The 20,270-nt window shown below is 35.9% G+C and overlaps 1 protein-coding gene across 1 annotated transcript in view; it reads right to left on the reverse strand.

The window, feature by feature from the left end:
• Positions 1-2,786: 2,786 nt before the first annotated feature.
• The window catches only part of SLC15A5 (solute carrier family 15 member 5), an 84,919-nt gene continuing 67,435 nt past the window's right edge, over positions 2,787-20,270 (reverse strand). The window contains exons 8-9 of the mRNA XM_060658264.3: positions 8,113-8,221; positions 2,787-3,088 (exon numbers count right to left, since the gene is read on the reverse strand). Of these exons, the coding sequence (XP_060514247.2) occupies positions 2,941-3,088; positions 8,113-8,221 (257 nt within the window). The 3' untranslated portion in view covers positions 2,787-2,940. The remainder of the gene's footprint in view (positions 3,089-8,112; positions 8,222-20,270) is intronic.

A 20,270-nucleotide genomic window follows, 5' to 3' on the forward strand; every position in this document is an offset into this window, starting at 1 on the left:
GCTGTCATCGCTTGGCTGTTGATTTTATTTGAGGCCTTCACTCAAATGAGTGAAGTGAGTCTGTGACTGGTAATTGTATGCGGCTTCTCTTGCCGTGGAGATGGTATATGCCCACTGCTGGACCGGTTCAGGGAACTAAGGCTGAAGCTCTGTTTCCATAAAACAATGAATCCTGACAGTGTTCAGAAGGGGTGCTTTTCTTTCCTCAATTTGTGAATCGCATGATATTAATAGGAAACTTTTTGGAATCATGAGCTGTTCTTTTTGGTGGTACTGTTACTCTGATGGTCGATTAAGCAAGTTCAGAAACCAAGAGAATCAGAGGTTGGCCGGGGTGGAATGAATGCTATAAATCAAGATTACCTGAAGGGATATGAGAGATAAGGGATTAAGTGGAGTAAAGAGATAACAAGGGGGAAATATCCAAGGAGCTTGGAGAAATTTAACAACTTGCAAGAGCAGATTTTGGGGTATTATTAAAAAAAGTCATTCTGGTGAAAACACTTTCACTAGCAAATTCATGAACTAAGGATATGGTTTTCTTAATGTTGTGTTCAATGTAGTGGCTGCGTTGGACTGAAGTGCTACAAGAAAAAAATGGAAGAGGAAAGAGATGTCACTGTTGTGGACAGAATCAGATGGGGTCAGACCTGTGCTCTGCGGGCCACAGAAAACATTTTCAAATACCTTGCCTTTCAGGTCTCACTCATGGACAAAAATAGAGCACAGAAGGTGCTTTTTAGGGAAGACTTCATTTTCTCAATCTTTCACAACTGAAAAATGGAGCAAATGAGTGTCTGGGTACAGACCCTTGGCACCAAGTGACTGGGAGTAAATGGAACACTGCAGGGACCCAGAACTTTGCCCGCCGCTGAGCATATTATGGGAGAAATACAGTACAGACCCAGCAGGCTTCTGCAAACAACACATCCCTTTAAGTTAATTGGTGTTATATAGAAGCTGAAATGCTCCGCTTATTTACAAAGCTACAGATTTATGTAAAGCAAAACCAATTACACTTAATGCCTAAACTATTCCAGGTGCTCAATGATAATGTTGCTAGGCTCTAGAGAAGAAACTGCCGTGTGAATGTATCCTGTTCCGAATGGAAGCATGTGTAGTTACTGCAATTTAGCTAATCGCAAGTGTCAACCCCAATGTGAGAATTCTAAGCTCTTTTGGTGTTTGCTTTGGGTCAACTTTATAAGTCTGTAGATCTCTTTTCATCTCTAAGGAGGAGTGAAAGCGTAATGAGCACTTTTTTCTATTACCGTGTAGAAATTGGGGAAATGAAGGCAAATTTTTTGGGGGAGGGAAAACACAACATAACAAAATAAAACAGACCCTTTTTTTCTAATAGTGGGAGAGACTGCCAGAGCTACTCACTTTGTACTAAGGTGAGGTGTTTAAAGGTTTCTTGATATTTTGGATGTTCACTAAACCCAGATTGCAAACGTGACATTTAACCTTTGCAGCAAAGAAAACCTGTAAGACGTATCCAAGGGTTGGCCTCACTATTTTTTCAGATCACACACACACACACACACACACACAAATAGAGAGAGAGAGAGAGAGAGAGAGAGAGAGAGAGAGAGAGAGAATGAGATTTGGAAAAGTTACAGGGCAAGAATTTATGTCTGCAAGAGCTAGTCGTTTTATTTGTCCTCCAAACAAACAAGCAAACAAAAAATTGAGTATGAGAAACACCTGGTGCTTTACAGCTGCTCTTTTGCAATTAAAAATGCATATCATATCTAATCAAGATGAATAAATCTTTTATTCTACAGATCTAAAATATTTTAGGTATACACAAGGGAAGGTGCTTAATTGCAGAGTCGTTTGCAATCAGCTGATAAACCCAGCTATCCTATCTGCTGTGAACTGTCCTAGAAAGCAGTGGCACTTATACTTCAGGGAGAATGAGAATGATTGGGGTGTGTTTGTTAAACCCACTGATTCCTGGAAAAAGATTTGGATTAAAGCAGTCTTTGGTAGGAGCCAGAAAGATTCTCCTAAAGCAGGTGATCCTCAACCAAACTTTGACAAGCATTGCTACAAAGGTAGGGGGCATTAGTTTTTTTTGATATTGGTTTATTATTTTTTATATGAGTTTCCACATTTCTTTGTTTATTCAAAGGATAAATGTTATTTATGTCTTTTGGAAGACGATCTTCTGAATATATCTGAATTGGTAGCATTGAAGACCAAAAGGTGTCATTTGAGTTAGGGATCCTCTTTAAGCTTCTCTATTTGATTCATCAATTACTCTCTCAACACTCATTTAATCTTCCTCAATTTTCTTTTTTCCTTTAATCAGAATAATTCCATCACTTACCTTTATTTTATAATGTCTTCAGGATTGAATATTCTTTCTTTGTTAAGGGCCTCAGTTTTAGTTAACATTGCTTTTTAATTTCGAGAAAATTTCCTTCATATCTTGATAGGATAATATGAAGATCAAATATAGTAAAATCATGTATAGATTTATTATTTAGTCAGATATAGACAGCATATGATCACAAGGTCTGGCATTGTAATAAGTGCTCAATAAATGTATAGAAAGGAGGAATGTTAACATACTATTATTTTGATTCTATTGGCACATTAAAACTAAAAATAGCATTTATATTGCTTTTAATGGCTGAACCACCATTGTAAAAAGTTGTAAAATATACTAATGTTTAGGACCTAATCATTTTGTTGTCATGGAGGCAACACAGACTTTGAAATTACTTTATTAATTCTAATGTATAATGTGTTAATGCAAAAGCATAATAGTTCACCAGAAGAGTCATGATTAGTCTTTATAAATAAAGTACACCGATAATATTCCTGAAGTCACTGCCATGCATATTAGTTCTTAAACTAAAATGCATAAGGTGTTCAGGTGAAGAAAACGTGAATACTTTGCTCATAGGATGGGTAGAGTTAAATGTAGTTTCATAGGGCTGTCTCCCAAAGATCAATACTTGAAGAAAATTCTTGTGTACTGCCATAAAATTTCTGAGACTTTTCATGGAGGAGAAGTGTTTCTTCAAGATTACTTCCACTGATGTTCTGGGCATTAAAATGATTTAGATTACAATACCTAAAAAAGAAAGAAAGAAAGCTTTTTTTAGGACCAGATGTAGATGACTTGATAAATCATTTGCTTTCTTCCTGTGCTGTCTACCTTTTATTACGGGTCCATAGATACTGGCTCAACAGTGATGATTATTTAAGAGCACTGCGTACCAGAACAGTCTTTATAAAACGACAAAGGGAGTTTTAGGACATGTTAAGTTGTCTCATAAAGACCTTTAGATGGCGCTGTTTTACAACTTGCAATGACTGACAGAGCGAGATGGGGGAAAGTCTGAAACCCTCTCAACTTTACAGTTTTCATGGAGGCCAGGACTCATGAAATACTTCAGATGCACAGGAGATTTGTAAATTCAGTGTTGAACCCATATAGAAAACACCGTTGTCAAACAATCCATGAATACATTTCTAGAATGCATACCCTATACTCCTGACCCAAGGAACACGTGGTTTTCCTGAGTGTCTGTCTTCTAAGTGCCAGGCACCATGCTAGGGCACTATACCCACCCTCGCTTAGTGAATTCTCACTACAACCCTAGAAGGATGAAATCATCCCCATTTCACAGATAAGGAAACTAAAATTCTAAGAGGTTAAATGACTTCTTTGGGGTTCATATGAATAGTAGTTGGCAGACCCTAGGCTGGGAACTCTCTTATTCAAAATTCTGGCCTTTTCTCCCTGTAGCACACTACTTTTAAAGACACATTATTCTCTTGGGGCACCTGGGTGGCTAAGTCAGTTAAGCGTACAACTCTTGATTTCGGCTCAGGTCACGCTCTCATGGTTTTTGAGTTCAAGCCCCACATGAGGCTTTTTGCTGTCAGCACAGAGTCTGCTTTGGATCTTCTGTCCCCCCTCTGCTCCTCCCCTGCTCGTGCTCTCTCTCTCTCTCTCTCTCTCTCTCTCTCAAAAATAAATAAATAAACAAACATTAAAAAAAAAAGACACAAACACTTCTGAGAAAGTTTTAGGAGGATAGGAATTTCAAACTGCTTTATTCACTGCTGTGTTCCTAGTGCCTGGTGGACAGCACATGCTCAAAAATATTTGTTGAATGAACAAGTGAATATAGGCTATAAGTTCAGTTTTATCAGATACATGTAAGCTTCTGAGGTCAAACATCTACTTCTGATTTGTGAAAGTTTCCAAAGTGAATTTTACCTGCTTTTCCCTCTCAATATATTGCTAAAAGTAACTGTAAGGGAAGAATAATGCTTGAATAAGTGGTCTTTTGTCTCTGATTTATGTTGCTTACAATAATTATGACAAGTTATGCACAGAAGACTACTGGTATCATTGACAAAATTGGGGCAATGGTATCAACTTTAAGATGTGTTTTACAGAGTTGCCTGGGTGGCTCAGTTGGTTGAGTGTCTGACTTTGGCTCAGGTCATGATCTTGCAGTTTGTGAGTTCAAGCCCTGAATCAAGCTCTGTGCTAATAGTTCAGAGCCTGCACCCTGCCTTGGATTCTGTGTCTCCCTCTCTCTGCCCCTCCCCTGCTCTCTCTCTCTCTCTCTCTCTCAAAAATAAATAAACATTAAAAGTTTTTTTAAAAAAGATGTGTTTTACCACACTGGAAGGACAGTGGTGTTGAGATAAAAACAAACACCCTTTTGCCCTCCCTCCCTAAAATATCTGTAATATCTTTTTATTTCAGCATCTAATGTGGGATATCTATTTTTATCCAGCACTATAGAGATGTTTATGTAATACTTTTCAGCTAGGGAAAGACATTTCATCTACCTACATCCTTCACCCCCAACCTGAAGAGCCTCAGGTATGACATGTTACCATTGCTACTTTTAGATTTGATTGAGGAGGACTCTAAGACAGACAGAGGCAGAGGGCTTTTGTTTTGTTTTGTTTTTGTAGAAATGAAAAATAAATCTTGCCTGATATTCATATATAATTCCTAATGGTACTCAGGTGATAACTGAGTGACCCTGGCAAGATTCTTTTTGTTCTAGGACTTAAACTAGGATTGTTATCACACTAATATAAAAATCATGGTGGGGGTACCCTTAGGTGCCAACAGAGACCTAAGGTCAGCTGTGTGTTGGTGAAGATGCTGTTTCATAATTAATATGCTGTTCTCAAAACTTTAAGAACAAGAATAACTTGGGACTGTCTTGTTCTTGATAGATTTGTCACTGTTATCTGGCTCTGAACACCATTGGGTTTGGTAAAAATTGAATTGTGATGAAATGTTTATTGCAATCAAACACTGGCTCCTAAATAATATGTTTCAGTAATACTGTCTCTAGAACACCTGTGTTTTCTCCTGTTTCTTCACATACTTACTGTTTGTTAGTGTTTGACAATCACACAATCAGTATAGAACTAAATCAAAATCATTCATTCCTTACTAGAGACACTGATCTCCTACCATAAGTTCCATATAGTTTCTTGCCTAACTTCTGGCTTGGTCTGTCCCGCCCCAATGGGCAATAGATACCCAGGGTAATGTGTGACTTTGCACTAATGTAGTTGGTTTTAGCTGCTTGATCTCTGCTGGCAAATTTTCCACTCTCTTTTCTTCTGATATGTGACACCCATTCTTTCCCGGTGGAGTGGCTGATCGAGAGGTGATGGTGGGTATGGTTACTTTAACTGAAGGGATGGGTTTCTTCCCTACCCATCAGAGTCAAGGGGTTGTTATAGAGTAGGTAGAGAGCTCTTCTGTGGCACTTAGAAACAGTATGCTGGTAGGAGAAAGTGTGTGAGCTTTATAAAGAAACACACATGGGTTTGAATCCTAGGTGTGTGAACCTAGTCGATTTACTTACCTAGATTCTCACTTTAGTTTTCGTATTTATAAAAAGTGATAAGATTTCTGCAACAGGGAGGTGGTAGAGATTACACGAGGTTATGTGTGTGTGTGTGTTGCATACTGCCCAAGATAGGAGTGCTCAACACTTGGAAAATTAATTTCCTCCTCCCTTCTTGCTTTGTTTTATCCTGTCTCTATTTTTCCCTCTTTCCTCAAAAAGTAAACAGAAAAAAAGGAAAAGAAAATGTAGGGAAATAGAGAAGATTTGCTAAGAATCAGATTTATTTCTCAATAAATCTTCTATTATCACTTAGTCCCTTCCCACTTTTGGTTCCTCCAATATTTGGTGCTTTGTACCATTTTATTCTTGTCTCCTTCTCTGCACCCCACTCCACCATCTGTCACTTCTTTGTAGTAACTCACTTGTTCAACAATCACAGAGAAAGAATCACACTTAAATAATTGAATTTGAGTACTAAATAGTAGCTCATATAGACTGGTACTTTGCTGTCTTCAGTTTTGGTTTTTTTTTTTTTTTCTAGTGCCTGGAACAATGCTTAGTATATTGAATGAATGAGTGAGTGAATGAATGAATGAATGAGTAAATCCCAGAGCTAATAGAGTCTGGTTCCAGTGCTAGTTCTTCCATGAATTCAGCCCATAATCCTGGTCATTTTTGCCACACCTCTGCATGAGCCTAGAAGAAGAATTAAAAAGGAGGAAGAAGGAGGCATAAGGCAAAGCATGAGGTCATTATTATTACTATTGCTCACACTTCTGAGCATTTACTCATCCTCACAACAATTTTGCGGCACAATTGCTATTCTTACTGTTTTCACTTTACAATGAAAAAAATGGGCTTAACAAAGTTAAATAGCTTGCTGAAGTTTCTACAGCCAAGTAGTGGAAGTGGATTCAACCGGGCTGACTAAAAAAATTACCTTTCAAACTACTTTATGAAAAGACAAAGGTCAGATCTTACAGTGGGAGAAGATGTAGGAAGTGCAGTGTTTGTGAGAACTAGAAGATGAGCACCACTTATGTGTTTGGAGGCAACGAATGGAGGGGAAAGAGGCTTTGCCTTCACCTTTGGTTTTCATCGATGACTCTATTTTGCTCCAAAACTGAGGATATTCCCCTTGGATCCTTCTGCAAGACTCTTTGATATTCTAATTTGGCTTTCAATCCAAGAATGAGATAGGTATTTATATTGTGGAGGATCAATTCAACAACTTATATACTTTGGAAGGTAAGAAATATAAAAATTCAGGGAGCCATTAAAACTTTTGATTTTGTCATTAATTCTGCCTTGCATGAAATTTAAGTGCCTCTCTTTTATACTGAACCATAAGCTCCGTGAGAGCAGGAACATAATGGCACTAAACATTTATTGACTTACTGACTTTGTGTCCTTCTAGTTTACTATCGCATGTAGTACCTATCGCATGACTGGTGTTCCAACAGAGATTTATTCAATGAATGAAAGAATGATATAGGCAAGGGAGAAGTGACAGTGATGAGATAAAATATGACTAAATAGATAAGTGAATAGAGGGAAGTGAGAAAAATAAAGATCTCTGTAGTTTCCACAACATGGCAGGTACTATGCTCAGCCCTTTACCAAAATTCATATGCCTAAAGCCCACAAGATGTTGGTTTTCTTGATTTTATTTTACAAATATAAGAACAGAGGCTCAGAGAAGTTAGACAATTTGCTCAAAACTCCACAGTCATCCAAAAATACGTCAGTGAGAGAGAGAGGTGGGCTGGCAATGGATGGATGGTAGATGATACATAATAAGCCACTGACTGGTCTCAGGTGACTGACTAAATGATTTTGCAGTTTGTTATTGACCTTGAAATGGTCACTGCTGATTGAAAGGCCTGAATGGAATCCAAATCTTAAGCATCATTAGATTTCTAGCTATTTGTTTAATGATATTTGCTTTTAATGATAATGACTCATTCATTCTTATTATCAATATGGTTATTTCTAATTCTAAAGTGGTGCTATATAGTGGATAAAACATATCTTCTTTCAGAACATGTTTTAGAATCGAGTAAAGCACTATTTTATTATAAGGATCAATGGCAAAAGTGAAGTCTAAATTGAAATTTCTTGCTCTGAATAATCTGTTAAATTTCTCTAATATGCTAATTTGTCCAGTCATGGCATACAGGATTCCCGTTGGCTCAGTGATAGTTCCCAGATCAATATTTCATGGACTCAGAAATTGCTCATCTTACCACTAACTTACCTTTGTGAAACACTCCAGAATCCCAGGACGTTCAACAACGTTAATGATGCCAAAAAGAAGAAGAAGCTTTCTAAATTGCCTTTGTTTAATGTGTTTGGAAACCAATTGCCTGTTTGGAACAAAAGTAATTGTTATTCAACTGCAGAGTTGTAAGTTTCTGTGAATATTTTATCATTCCACTATTCATAGAGATTTATTCGCTTCAATAATATCTACAAAGCAAAAAAGCTCATCTGAAACTCATTGTCGAGACTCGTTTAATTCTGTAATTAATGGTAAAATAACAAGCAAAGTACCACAAATATTTTGAAGGTCAAAAAAACCTTAATTTGTATAACGCAATATAGGTTCAGAAGAACTGAGCTATAAAAGTAACCCTGATTATGCTAACTTAACTGGAACTGTGTACATATCTTATTCATCCTTATATATCTAGTACCTAGAGTGCCTGACACATAGGAATTATTCAGTAAATATACATTGAATAAAGGTAAAATATTTACCACAGTCAGTTCTAGCTGTAAGGTTAGTGACATAATAGACGTAGATGCCAGATGTTACATTATTTTGACATCTTAGATAAATCTAATATTACATTATTATAGTATCACAGAACCTATTTATCAAACTACTTGAAATCTCTAGTCGACATGAAAGTACTTTTTGACCTGATAACTAATTCCTTCAAATTAATACTTCTAAATAAGATATCCCCCTCTTTCTTATGATGTCAAACTTCTATACACAAAACTATTACATCAGTATATATGAAACTATTTAGGATTCAAGGCAATTGCTCTTACTTTGCTCCTAAGTTTTAACTTTTCTTTGGATCTTTGCTATAATTCTCTCTCTCTTTCTGTACCCAAATCCATATCTATATCTATATGCATTATCTCTATTTCTACACACACTCAATTTTCCTTCAGTGGGTTTTGATACATTATTATTTAATACATTATACGAAATAATGTGTTATATATGCAGCACTTATTTTTTGCAGTACTTTTAAAACAAGAATAGGATATTAGTATTAACAAATATGTTATAGATACATAGTATTAAAGAATATTAAAAAGATTGTTCAAAAGGCAAAACCTATCACCATGGACAAAACTTAAATTCAGTGGGAGTTCTGAATGGGCAGAGTCTTCCCCCAAAAAGTTATACATTATGAGAACAGGAATTTGAGCAGTCAGATGCCAAGGTTTGGACATTTTCTTGCTTTTTTATAGAAGTTCCTACAGTGGGTTGTAAAGAGAGGTGTGGGACGAGAGCAATCAGTCCATGTGCCGATACACTCGATCTTCAGTAACATCTTTGGCACATGGGTTGTGAGTTGCTTCCTGAGCTAGAAAATGGTTCTTGGCCTCTCCCTTGATAGTGCATACTTTTAAATGAGATTTGAATTAAATGTTCTGTTCAGGGTTGATAGTCAGCAAGTACATAAGTATGACAGCTGTGATTAATTGTGCCACTTCCCATTTAAAGCCGTTTCTCTTCTGTCATTTAACAATGACTATTATTACGGACCAACCATGAAAATTAGCTCGTGTCTTGGACCTATAATTGAAATCTGGTATTGAGTTTAAAGCTGTTTGGCAAGTTCTACTTCCCCATTTTATTAATTTGTGTTCCATTACAATAGAAGTGCATGGTGTTATTGCTATATTGACATAATGCCTTCATCTGATAGGAGTAATTTCACATAACGTTTCCGTCTGTGTCTGTCTATTGGGTATTGTGTAGCCCTCTTGTGTGTGTGTGTGTGTGTAGAAACCAAGCATTTGATTGTACTTGAACGGGGGTAGTTGGGGTGGAAGTCAAGGTAAGGTGAGATAACATCACACATATTTTCAGGAAGAACTAAACCACCCTGCTAACCTTATTCAAACAGTCCTATTTCCTTATTTCTCCTGAATTAATATCCCAATCATATTTCTGTCCTTTTCATTTCACATCAGCACTTTGCATGTGATGCGTTTAGACCATTTTATCACTGTGTTTCTCTGGCTAGAATGAGAGGAGTTTGTACAGAGTATGCGAAGCCTCAGAATTAACATGACATTAATTCTGCTTGGAGCATGAATTTTGGTCCATAATAAGTAATTGAAAAGGCTATCTTTATATTATAACAAAGTCAGATGAGGGAGAAGAATATAAATTTTGTAAGATCTTTAAAGGTAAAACATAATATTTCTAAAAAATTATGCAATTACAGCAAATAGCAGCCTATCAGGATAGGCTCCAGCCTATCAGGATAGCACCAGCTCCCCCTGCATGTGCCATTGTATCTGTCACTGGGGATACTGTGGTGGGCACAAATGAGAAGCACCGTGACTGGGAATTATGGGCATGTGGGGTGACAAGAGGATGTCATGCTAGAAAGGTTAGGGAAAGCAGCGGGAATTTATGAGTAACACAAAATATTTTGTGAGTGGAGTTATTTAAAAAAATAAAATGAATGATTGCCATATCACCAATTCAAACTCCTGATAACATTTCTGTAGTCCTTCTTGAACATCATTTTTAGTGTTCAACTTCCTTCCTAATGCTGATCTTCATGCTAGCCCCATATTTTTGCCTTACTTAGCTATAATTTTACATTCCCTGTGTAGCTAATCTATATGGTGAGCTCCATGGTAAGGGGAACAATCACCTGAATTGATAGCATAGGACACACACTAGCATCAAGTTGGACAGAGGGATACTTCATGAAACCTAAAATTTGTTTTATTTATATAGAGATTATAAGTCTATGTAAAGAGATAGCTTTGGGTGTGAGTTTCACCCAAAGCTATCTCTTTACATAGACTGATAGAAAGAGAATGGGCTTGGAGGTGGAGAGATTTTGAAGTCAAATATTATCTCTGTTATTTAATAGTTTTGTTTTTGGGCATTTGTTTAATTGAACCACTTCAGCCTCGGTTTCTCCTCTCTAAAATGACAGCAACACCTTTCTCACTGAGCTGTTATGAGAAGTTAGGATGTCAAGGGTTGGACACAGAGGAGGCGCTCCATAAAATTTAGATTATCACTCCCACCCACACACACTTTAGAAGTAGCTCATACAAAATCATGTAGCCTGAACTTGATCTCGGGCCCATTTCCTGTCAGATATTTCTTCATGTTCTGTGTGCCACTTTTTTTTTTTTTTTATCATTATCCCAGGACTGGTTGTAAAATGTTCCATTTAACATTGTCAGTTGACTCAGCTCTTAGGTACTATAACTTTATTTTAGTAGCTTATAAACTTTTATTGTCGTAATTCACATTTGTGCCATTTTTCACCTGACATTTCTAGTAGCTGATTGAAATCTGGGGCATCCTTGCCAAAGGAGACAAAGAGAAGACTTTAGGTCTAAAATGGAACAAACTAAACTTCTCCAGATCTTAGCTTGGGAAGGTAAGGAAGTTTAACAACATGAGAAAAGAATGTGCTACATAAACAGTGGTAAGTGCCATATGTCAATGCTCACAGTGAACCCAAGTTAAGTACTTTAGTAGAATAACCAGCTAGTTAGTAATGAATGTTAGACCACTCGGTAATAGAACATTCACGAAATATTTAGCATTGCTCAGAAGTTCTCCACATATTTCTTGTTCAGTTAGATTTATTCGTTCATTTGAAAATTATTTGTTAAGAAATTTTCATGTATCAAAAAATGGGCATTTCAAGTTGCTTAAGAAAACGAGCTCATAGATTTGTAGAAGAGACATGCAAACAGGTAATTACTCTGGAGTATTAGACCTTATAGACACTAAGTAAAATGTTTCTATTTATTTTAAATTATCATGGCCATTTTAGAGACAAAAGGACTATAGAATTTTACAGATTTTACAGATTAAAGAGTGAAGGTGCAGAGAGGTATGTTGAGGCATTGCTCAGTAGAATCCTCATCTTACAAACTGCACTACTAAAGCCCCAATGATGCTAATAGGCTTATGTTACTATAAACAGCACAAAGTCACTAATATGAAAGAAGAAAATGCTTTATTCTTGTCCCATATTATGCCTTGTATTGTAAAGCCCCAAATTTCATATGCTGTCTTTATGTCTTTGAGCCTCACAGGGCCCCAAAGGCCTAACCACATAGTTCTTTGCCCTTTCAGACACACTCCTCACCCCAGGGGAAGGCCTCCCTCACCTGGTTAGTTCCCCTATTAGTCAGCCCAGCTGCCTGCTACTGGTATTCACCCTAAAGCTCTCACCTCCTTCTCAGACCTCAACATCAAGCAAACAGGAAGTCACATCCTCCTGTGGGATCCAAGAGTCACTCCCTGTTTTGTTACTACCAGGCTTGCCCTCCACAGACCTTTGTTGCTCTATTCTCAAGTTAGCCCCCATATGGCCCTGTGTGACACGTTCTCCTCCCCTGACCTGTGAGCGTGTCTGACTAATAAGCTGCTGTTAGCCCATCTCTCCAGTGTCAGGTGTCATATTTTCAGCCACCTTACCCTATTTAGGTTGAGGACCCCTCCCACACTGACCAGGTGAATAGGAGGTGATGAGAACATGCCCCTACACAGAAATCAAGGTCAGTTCTACACAGAATTCTAGTAGCTTCTGTGGCTCTGATGCATGATTACTGTTTTGGGGAGAAGAAGGAGCAGTTCCATATTCCATTCTAATCAGTACCCAGTACCAAGTAGCTCTGCTTCTAAACTACATCAGGCGGTATGACTCCTTTAAAACAAGAAGACAGGAAGTAGTGGGTGCATGGCAGTCAAGGCACATTGCTTTCAGGTAGCGTAGCTCCCAAAGAAAAGCATTATAGGTGAATGTGGGCTCTAGGGAGCACTCAATAATCATGTATGCTTGAGACCAGTTTATAATCACATTATTTGATCAGATTGTTGGACAATCAGAAAATGGTGTCAAATTCTCACTCCAGCCCAGCAGTTTGCTTATCACGATTGCTTGGGTTTTAATGGGGGCACTTTCACAGAAAACTTCATTAAACATATGGAAAGTGACATAGGCTAAGGGAATCCATACACATTCTTAGTTGGTAAATATTGCCTATCAGTAAATTTCTCCTACTGAGGATGACTAAATACAAAAAAGGTCAAAATGAAGAAGGAAAAGGGACTGTATACATATTACAACTTTTGCTTATGAAAAAACACCCCTAACACACAACGACAAAAGTTAAAATAACAATAATGATAATAATAATAATAATAATATAGGAAATCATAAGGAAGAGACAAAAATAAAACAAAATAGTAATTTCAGGCAAAGTTGAATTCAAAGGAAAAATAGTGTCAAAGAGACACTGAGGATTTTTTTCTATTTATAAAAAGCACAGTCCAAATTGAAGATAGGTCAATGAACATCCTTTAAGTAATGAAAATATAACAAGTCTGTTGGAAACTTGGATAAAAACAGGTAGATCAATTTTTGTGAATGACTGTCACATTTTGCTCAAGTTTTGATAGAAAAAGCAACAAAGAAAATGATGTAGAGGATTAGAATAATGTGACTGATAAGAGTTTAATAAAGATTATACTATTGTTTAGTAAAAAAATACTCTCTTATAGAAGTTTAAATAACATCAATAGCAAACCAAATCTCCTAGAAATTAAGATACTGCCCCTACATAATCATTTGGTCAAAGAGAAAAATGAAACCCACAACCACAAAGTATTTGAAAATGAAGTGATGAGGAAATTGCATTTATAAATTTAGGGATACAGATTTAAATTCTATTCAGAGGTACATTTAAAGGCACATATGTTTTCAAATTGAAGGAATGCAAATAAATGAACTAAACATTCAGCACAAATGAACCCTAGAAAATAAATAAGAATTATAAGGAAAGTCAAAGAAAAAAATAAAGATGACAGCAGAAAATCAATATATTAAAGAATATTAGATTTAATAATTCTAAGGCCTGATTCATTGCAAGAAAAGGTAACAACAACAGAAACCCTGACAAATCCAAAGAGAATAGATAACAAAAGAGTCAGGGGCCATAACAATATTTATTTATAAGTGTGCTATATTAGTTTCAAAAATCTTATGGAAGAAGGAAGGTGTGGTGTATACGTGTGTGTGTATCTCATTATGTGTATGATGGAATATTACTCAGCCATAAAAAAAGAATGAGGAGCACTTGGGTGTCTCAGTGGGTTAAGTGTCCAACTTCGGCTCAGGTCATGATCTCACAGTTTGTGAATTTAAGCCTCTGTGCTGACAGTGCGGAGCCTGGAGCCTGCTTTGAGTTCTGTGTCTTCCTCTCCCTCTGTTCTTCTCCCACTCACACTTGGTTTCTCTCTCTCTCTCTCTCTCTCTCTCTCAAAAGTAAATAAACACTTTTAAAAAAATGAAATCTTGCCATCTGCCACAGCACGGGTCCATCTAGAGGGTCTAATGCTAAGTGAAATAAGTCAGCCAAAGAAAGACAAATAATATGATTTTACTCATATGTGGAATTTAAGAAACAAAACAAAGGAATAAGGAAAAAGACAAACTGAAAAACAGACTCCTAACTATAGAGAACAAATAGATGGTTCCCAGAAGGGAGGTCGGGGTGGGGGGGGGGGGGATTGGTGAAACAGGTGAAGGGGATTAAGACTACACTTGTCCTAATGAGCACTGAATAATGTATAGAATTGTTGAATCACTATATTGTACACCTAAAACTAATATAACACTGTATGTTAATATAATTGAATAAAAAAATAAAACTAAAAAAGTATATTATGGAAATGGGATGATTATCTAGGAAAACCTTAATTATCTAAATTGAACCAAGAAAAAAGAAAAATCTTACTGGCAAGAAACAATGGGGGAAAAGTTACCAGGAAGTATCTTCAAAAGAGATAATGCATCCTGAATGTACCTTTTAATTTTCATGGAAGAGATGACTCTTTCCCCTGGATCTTTCTAGAAAGCAAAGAACCATCAAATATTGCTACTGCCAGCTGTTGTCTATCTCATGTATGTGAAGATGATTTAATATTGAAAAATCTATTAATTAAATATACTATAATATCAGGAATAGTAAGAAAATCAAGAGGTGATCTCAAGAGCTACTTAAGAAGCATTCGATAAAATTTACTCTGATTTGTTTAGATCTTAGAAAACAAGAAATAGAAATTTTCTTATGATAAAGAATATCCTTTAACATTATAGACCTACAAATATGTTTAAAAAAATAGAGATTCAAATTAAGATTATGAACAGGGTAAAATGTGACTGTCTTCTGGTATTAACACTGTTCTGAAGTTCTTTGTCCTGATAAAGGTATAAAGCATCAGAGTTAATATTGGAAATAAGGATTTTTAAAAATTATATTTAAGATTAGATAATTTTTCTGTAAACTGAAAAAGATAAATACTCTCATAAATTTACTAAGAAAGTTTAAGAAGTTGGATGTAAGATATAGACATAAATATTAATACTCCCCCTATATGACACATAATTATTATCTCAGTGAATTTGGAAGGAGGGAAAGAAGTCAGTTCATAACAGCAAAATGAGAAAGAGCATAAAATGCCTACAATAAGTCCAACAGAAATGTTCAAGACATGGATGAAGAAAAGAAAATCTAACTGAACTGAATTTTTTAACATTGAATAAATAAAAAAAGTTATGTTATCTACTTAGAGGGAACACTAAATATTATAAAAGCTTTTATTTATTTATTTATTTATTTATTTATTTATTTAATTTTTAAAAATCTTTTATTTCTTTTTGAGAGAGAGAGACAGAGACAGAGACAGAGTGTGAGCAGGGGAGGAACAGAGAGAGAGGGAGACACAGAATCTGAAGCAGGCTCCAGGCTCTGAGCTGTTAGCACAGAGCCGGACACGGGGACCATGAGATCATGACCTGAGCCGAAGTCAGAGGCTTAACCAACTGAGCCACTCAGGCACCCCGAAAAGCTTTATTGTTTTAATTAACAAGTAGTACTTATTTCATTAACATAAACACGAGATTTGGGGAAAATTGATAAAATGATTCTAAAATTCACCTGGAAATGTACACTATAGGAAATAAGAATTTACAAATGAAGAGTAAACTATAAGGAGAAGTATGATTAGCAATAGTTGATACATATCATAAAGTCATAATAATTAAACAGAGGGTGATACTAAGCTAAAATCAAGAGGCAGCTGACAGGAACAAAATAGACAGTTCTAAAAAGCCCTACGATAGCCTAAGAACTAAGAATATATTAAAGTATATATTACTAACTGATTAGTTTCATTCCACTTATCCTATGGCTATGGGGTATTTATGGTTTAAGTAACTTTTCACAACAAATATCAAGTTATGCTGTGAAATTTGGTTATTTGAAGGAAATATGTATTTACCTAACATAAAAAAAAGTCCACATGGATAAAAATATGATTTTCAAAGTATTAAACTACTAAAATTTCCATAACCATAGATAAATGCAATGATATTGCATGTTCACAATGCATGAACATGTTATTCATGTTCACAATGAAAAAGGTTAATAGGTTTGATTACCTATATCAGCAAAACTTGTGCAAACCAAACTCATCTATGAAACTAAAATGTTGAGTTAAAATAGGAAAATATCAGCAATATATTTGACTAAGTGATAATATCCTTAAAGTTTAAAAAACATATAAATCAATAGGAAAAAATGACAAATAGACCAAAAGAAAAATGGGCAAAGAATATGATCAAGCATGTCATGAGTGAGTAAAGATAAAAGTGTTCATACATTAAAAATTTCAATTTTCCATTCTGAAAAATACAAATTAAAGTAATAATGGAATATAATTTTTGCCAATCATATTCACAAAGATCAAAATACTATTATGCTCAGGGTTGCAATTAACATCTTGAGACAAGTATTATTCTATCACAATGGTGGTATAATTGATGCAGCCTTTTAGAAAACAATAGTCTTTAAAATATTTATCCTTATTGAATGAGTAATTCCATTCCCAGGATTCTGGAAAAAAAAAAGAGTCTTTTTGATTGTTTGTTTTAGAAATTCAAATGACATGGAAAGATGCTCATGATATTTTCAAAGGAAAAAAAAGTGGGACTTGATATAATTTTTTATTGAGCATTCCTCGGGAGTTATTCAGACTACAATTTTGTTTAAAATATCTCTGTATATAATTTTTTTAAGTTTATTTTTGAGAGAGAAAGAGAGAGAGAGAGCAAGCAGAGGATGGGCAGCGAGAAGGGGACAGAGGATCTGAAGCAGGCTCTTGGTGGACAACAGTGAGCCTGATGCGGGGCTTAAACCCATGAACTGCAAGATCATGACCTGAGCTGAAGTAGGACCCTTGACAGATTGAGCCACCCAGGCGTCCCTCTCTATATAAATCTAATACCCCCTCCCCACATGCACACAAATAAAAAAAAATTGGAAAAAAATTTACCCCAATAATAATTGCCATCATCTTTTTGGCCTTTTCCCCTCCTCCTTTACAGTTTGGATTTATCTGGTCATACATTACCTTAGCAGCAAAAAAATAATATTTTAAAATGATTTCCTCAAGCATACTTCGGGAAAACTCTGACTTCTAAAAGTCATTTCTGGTTTATTATCAAACAACAGAAAAGGGTGGTTTTCTCTCACAACCTACTCTTCTTCAGCAATTGAAGTATTGAATAGCAGCCTGGATGTTGTAACTTGGAAGTTATGTGCTATTTATAAAACTGTCCTAAGATATCATTTTGGAAATCATAGTATCCCAAGTAACAATAACCAGTCTATTCTGAAACCTAAGATTCACTCACTTCAGTGATATGTCACTATATTCCCTACTGAAATCCTAGATTTACCAACTATCTCAAATATACATGGCATTATTTTAAGGGCTACGGCATGTTGCTTTTGATGAGAGGCAGATTTCTGCTATGTCTTTTTGGAGAAAGATTCAATATTTCCCCTTTTTACTAACTACTGTTTTATTTTGAATGTAGTGGACCTTTGAAAATATTAGATGGTGCCTTTTGGAATCTCTTCAAATTAGAGTTGAGCACAGTAAGCAATTATTTTCCCTGAGACTTTGGCAATATATTTTTAAAGTTATTTTTTGTAACACTGGTGATGTGGTAAACCTCCAAAATTGTTGAGACAAAACTGAAATGGCTTTTATACCTAACTTTATCTTAGGCACATCTATCACTTCACTATGTGCGAAGAAGTATGTAATTAAAGACATGTAACAGTCATTCTCCAGGGTGGATGTACTTCTGTGCCACGGGAAATAAACCCTGTGCAGCAAAAAGAGCTTGGGAATCAGGAATCCACCACTGTTGTAAGATTTGGACAACTTATATAACTTTCCGAGTTCATTTTCCTTTTACATGAGATGGGGCTACAAATATCCACCCCCAAAGAATTGTTGTGAAGATTTAATGAAATAATATCTTTGTGAAATACATATAGCAAGGTCTGCATATAACTGACACTTAATAAATGTTAATTTCTTTCCTTCCTCTATTCAGTAACCTGATTTAAATGCTTCATTTGAGATTCATAGCTCTCCTACCTGAGTTAATTTTTAAAACACATTAATTTTCATGATACCTGAAGGAAATAATATCTAACAACTATATTCTACTCTGGCTTTTCTACCACCTTTTCCTATTTGTCGAATAAGTACTCAAACTATTATTAGCCTCAATTTACAGACGAGGAAACAGAGGCATGGAGAGGCTAAAGTGTCTGCCTGAAGTCATGTAAAGGAGACAGAATAATTATTTGTTGATCGAATGGGTGAACTGAGGTTGGGCCCCAAATCTGCACATACTCAATTCCTGGCTCTCCTAACAATGTCTGCATGGAGACTTTAATTGGCATTTGTTCTTCCTGGGAATTGTGAATAAAAATGAAGTTAGGTTGCTGTTTCCAGGAAGGGATGCCGTGTCTTTCAAAATTGTAGAGAAAGCACTATGTGCATTGTTCACCTGATCTGCAAAAAGAATGAGCATGGGATGATATTTGGGAAAACAGGCTTTCTTATAAGGGTGAGTTCATTCTCTTGAAGAGCACTGGGAGGTAAAAACCCATCAAGATAGTGTGTTCTCATGATGATTTCAATGAATTATCATGGAAATGAGTTTTAGAAGAGAGGTAATGCTTTGTGATAATAGCCCGATAATGCCATTAGCTATGAACTGTAATTGTAATAGCATTAGTCAAATGAATATATCTGATATTAATTTGAGTGTCAAATATTTCTATAAGATTCTTCTTGTTAATTAAACATCAGCCGTGGTATTATTAATTCACTATCTAGCCAGTGCTCGCACATAGTAGGAACCCAATACGTATTTGTGAACTGAATTTATAAGTCAACCTCGAAGTGGAACTGTTTAAAATAGCAAAATACTGAATTTAAATAATATCATGGATATAGCAGGAACTGATTTTTCCCAATATCTGCTTTTTTGTACAGTCTGTTCTCTATTGTAACTTCAGTTAGCTAATGATGTAGACTTGTTTATTTCAGAATTTGAAAAGATATCCACCCCCCTCTTGCATATTTGGAGGGAAACCACATGTGAGGTTTACTTCAAATTGCTTTAATTCAAGAGTACGGTTTGTGCCTTTCTTCCTCTCTTGTGGTTTTCAGACCATTTTAAAATCTACCAGACAGCTTCATAACTGCATTGGATACCTGACTATCACTGGACAAAATCATGCTTTAGGTAATTTTGTATTGCTCTTTGTAATGACCAGTATCAACTGGGCCTTCAACACTGATGGCAATCCTAATTTTCTTCTTCTAAATCATCTCTCGCTCCTGTGACAACACGTTCTTAGCTCCCTGCTCTTCCTATTCCTCATTTTCATCCTAATCCCCCTTTGCTCTCATGAATGGCTTGCTGCATATGTCATAAAGAAAACTGAGAGCCTTGAACAGTAGGAGTCAGCATCTTGCCAATACCAGGACCACACCTCCCCATTCTCTCTTCTGTTTTAGTGCAGGAAAGAAGCATCCACCCTCCAGTAAGAAGTCAATCTCTCTTCTTTCTCTTGCATTTTTAGCTTCTCCATCTACACCAGATGTTCTTATCGGTTAAATATGGCCAAGTATCTCTGGAAATAAAAAAGTATCTTGAACTCACACCTAACGTCCCAGATAAAATACAGGACCCATCATTAAATTTGAATCTCAGAACAACAACGAGTTATTTTCTAGGATCA

The sequence above is a fragment of the Panthera onca genome, chromosome B4 (assembly GCF_046562875.1).
Source record: "Panthera onca isolate mPanOnc1 chromosome B4, mPanOnc1 haplotype 2, whole genome shotgun sequence".
Lineage (NCBI taxonomy): Eukaryota > Metazoa > Chordata > Mammalia > Carnivora > Felidae > Panthera > Panthera onca.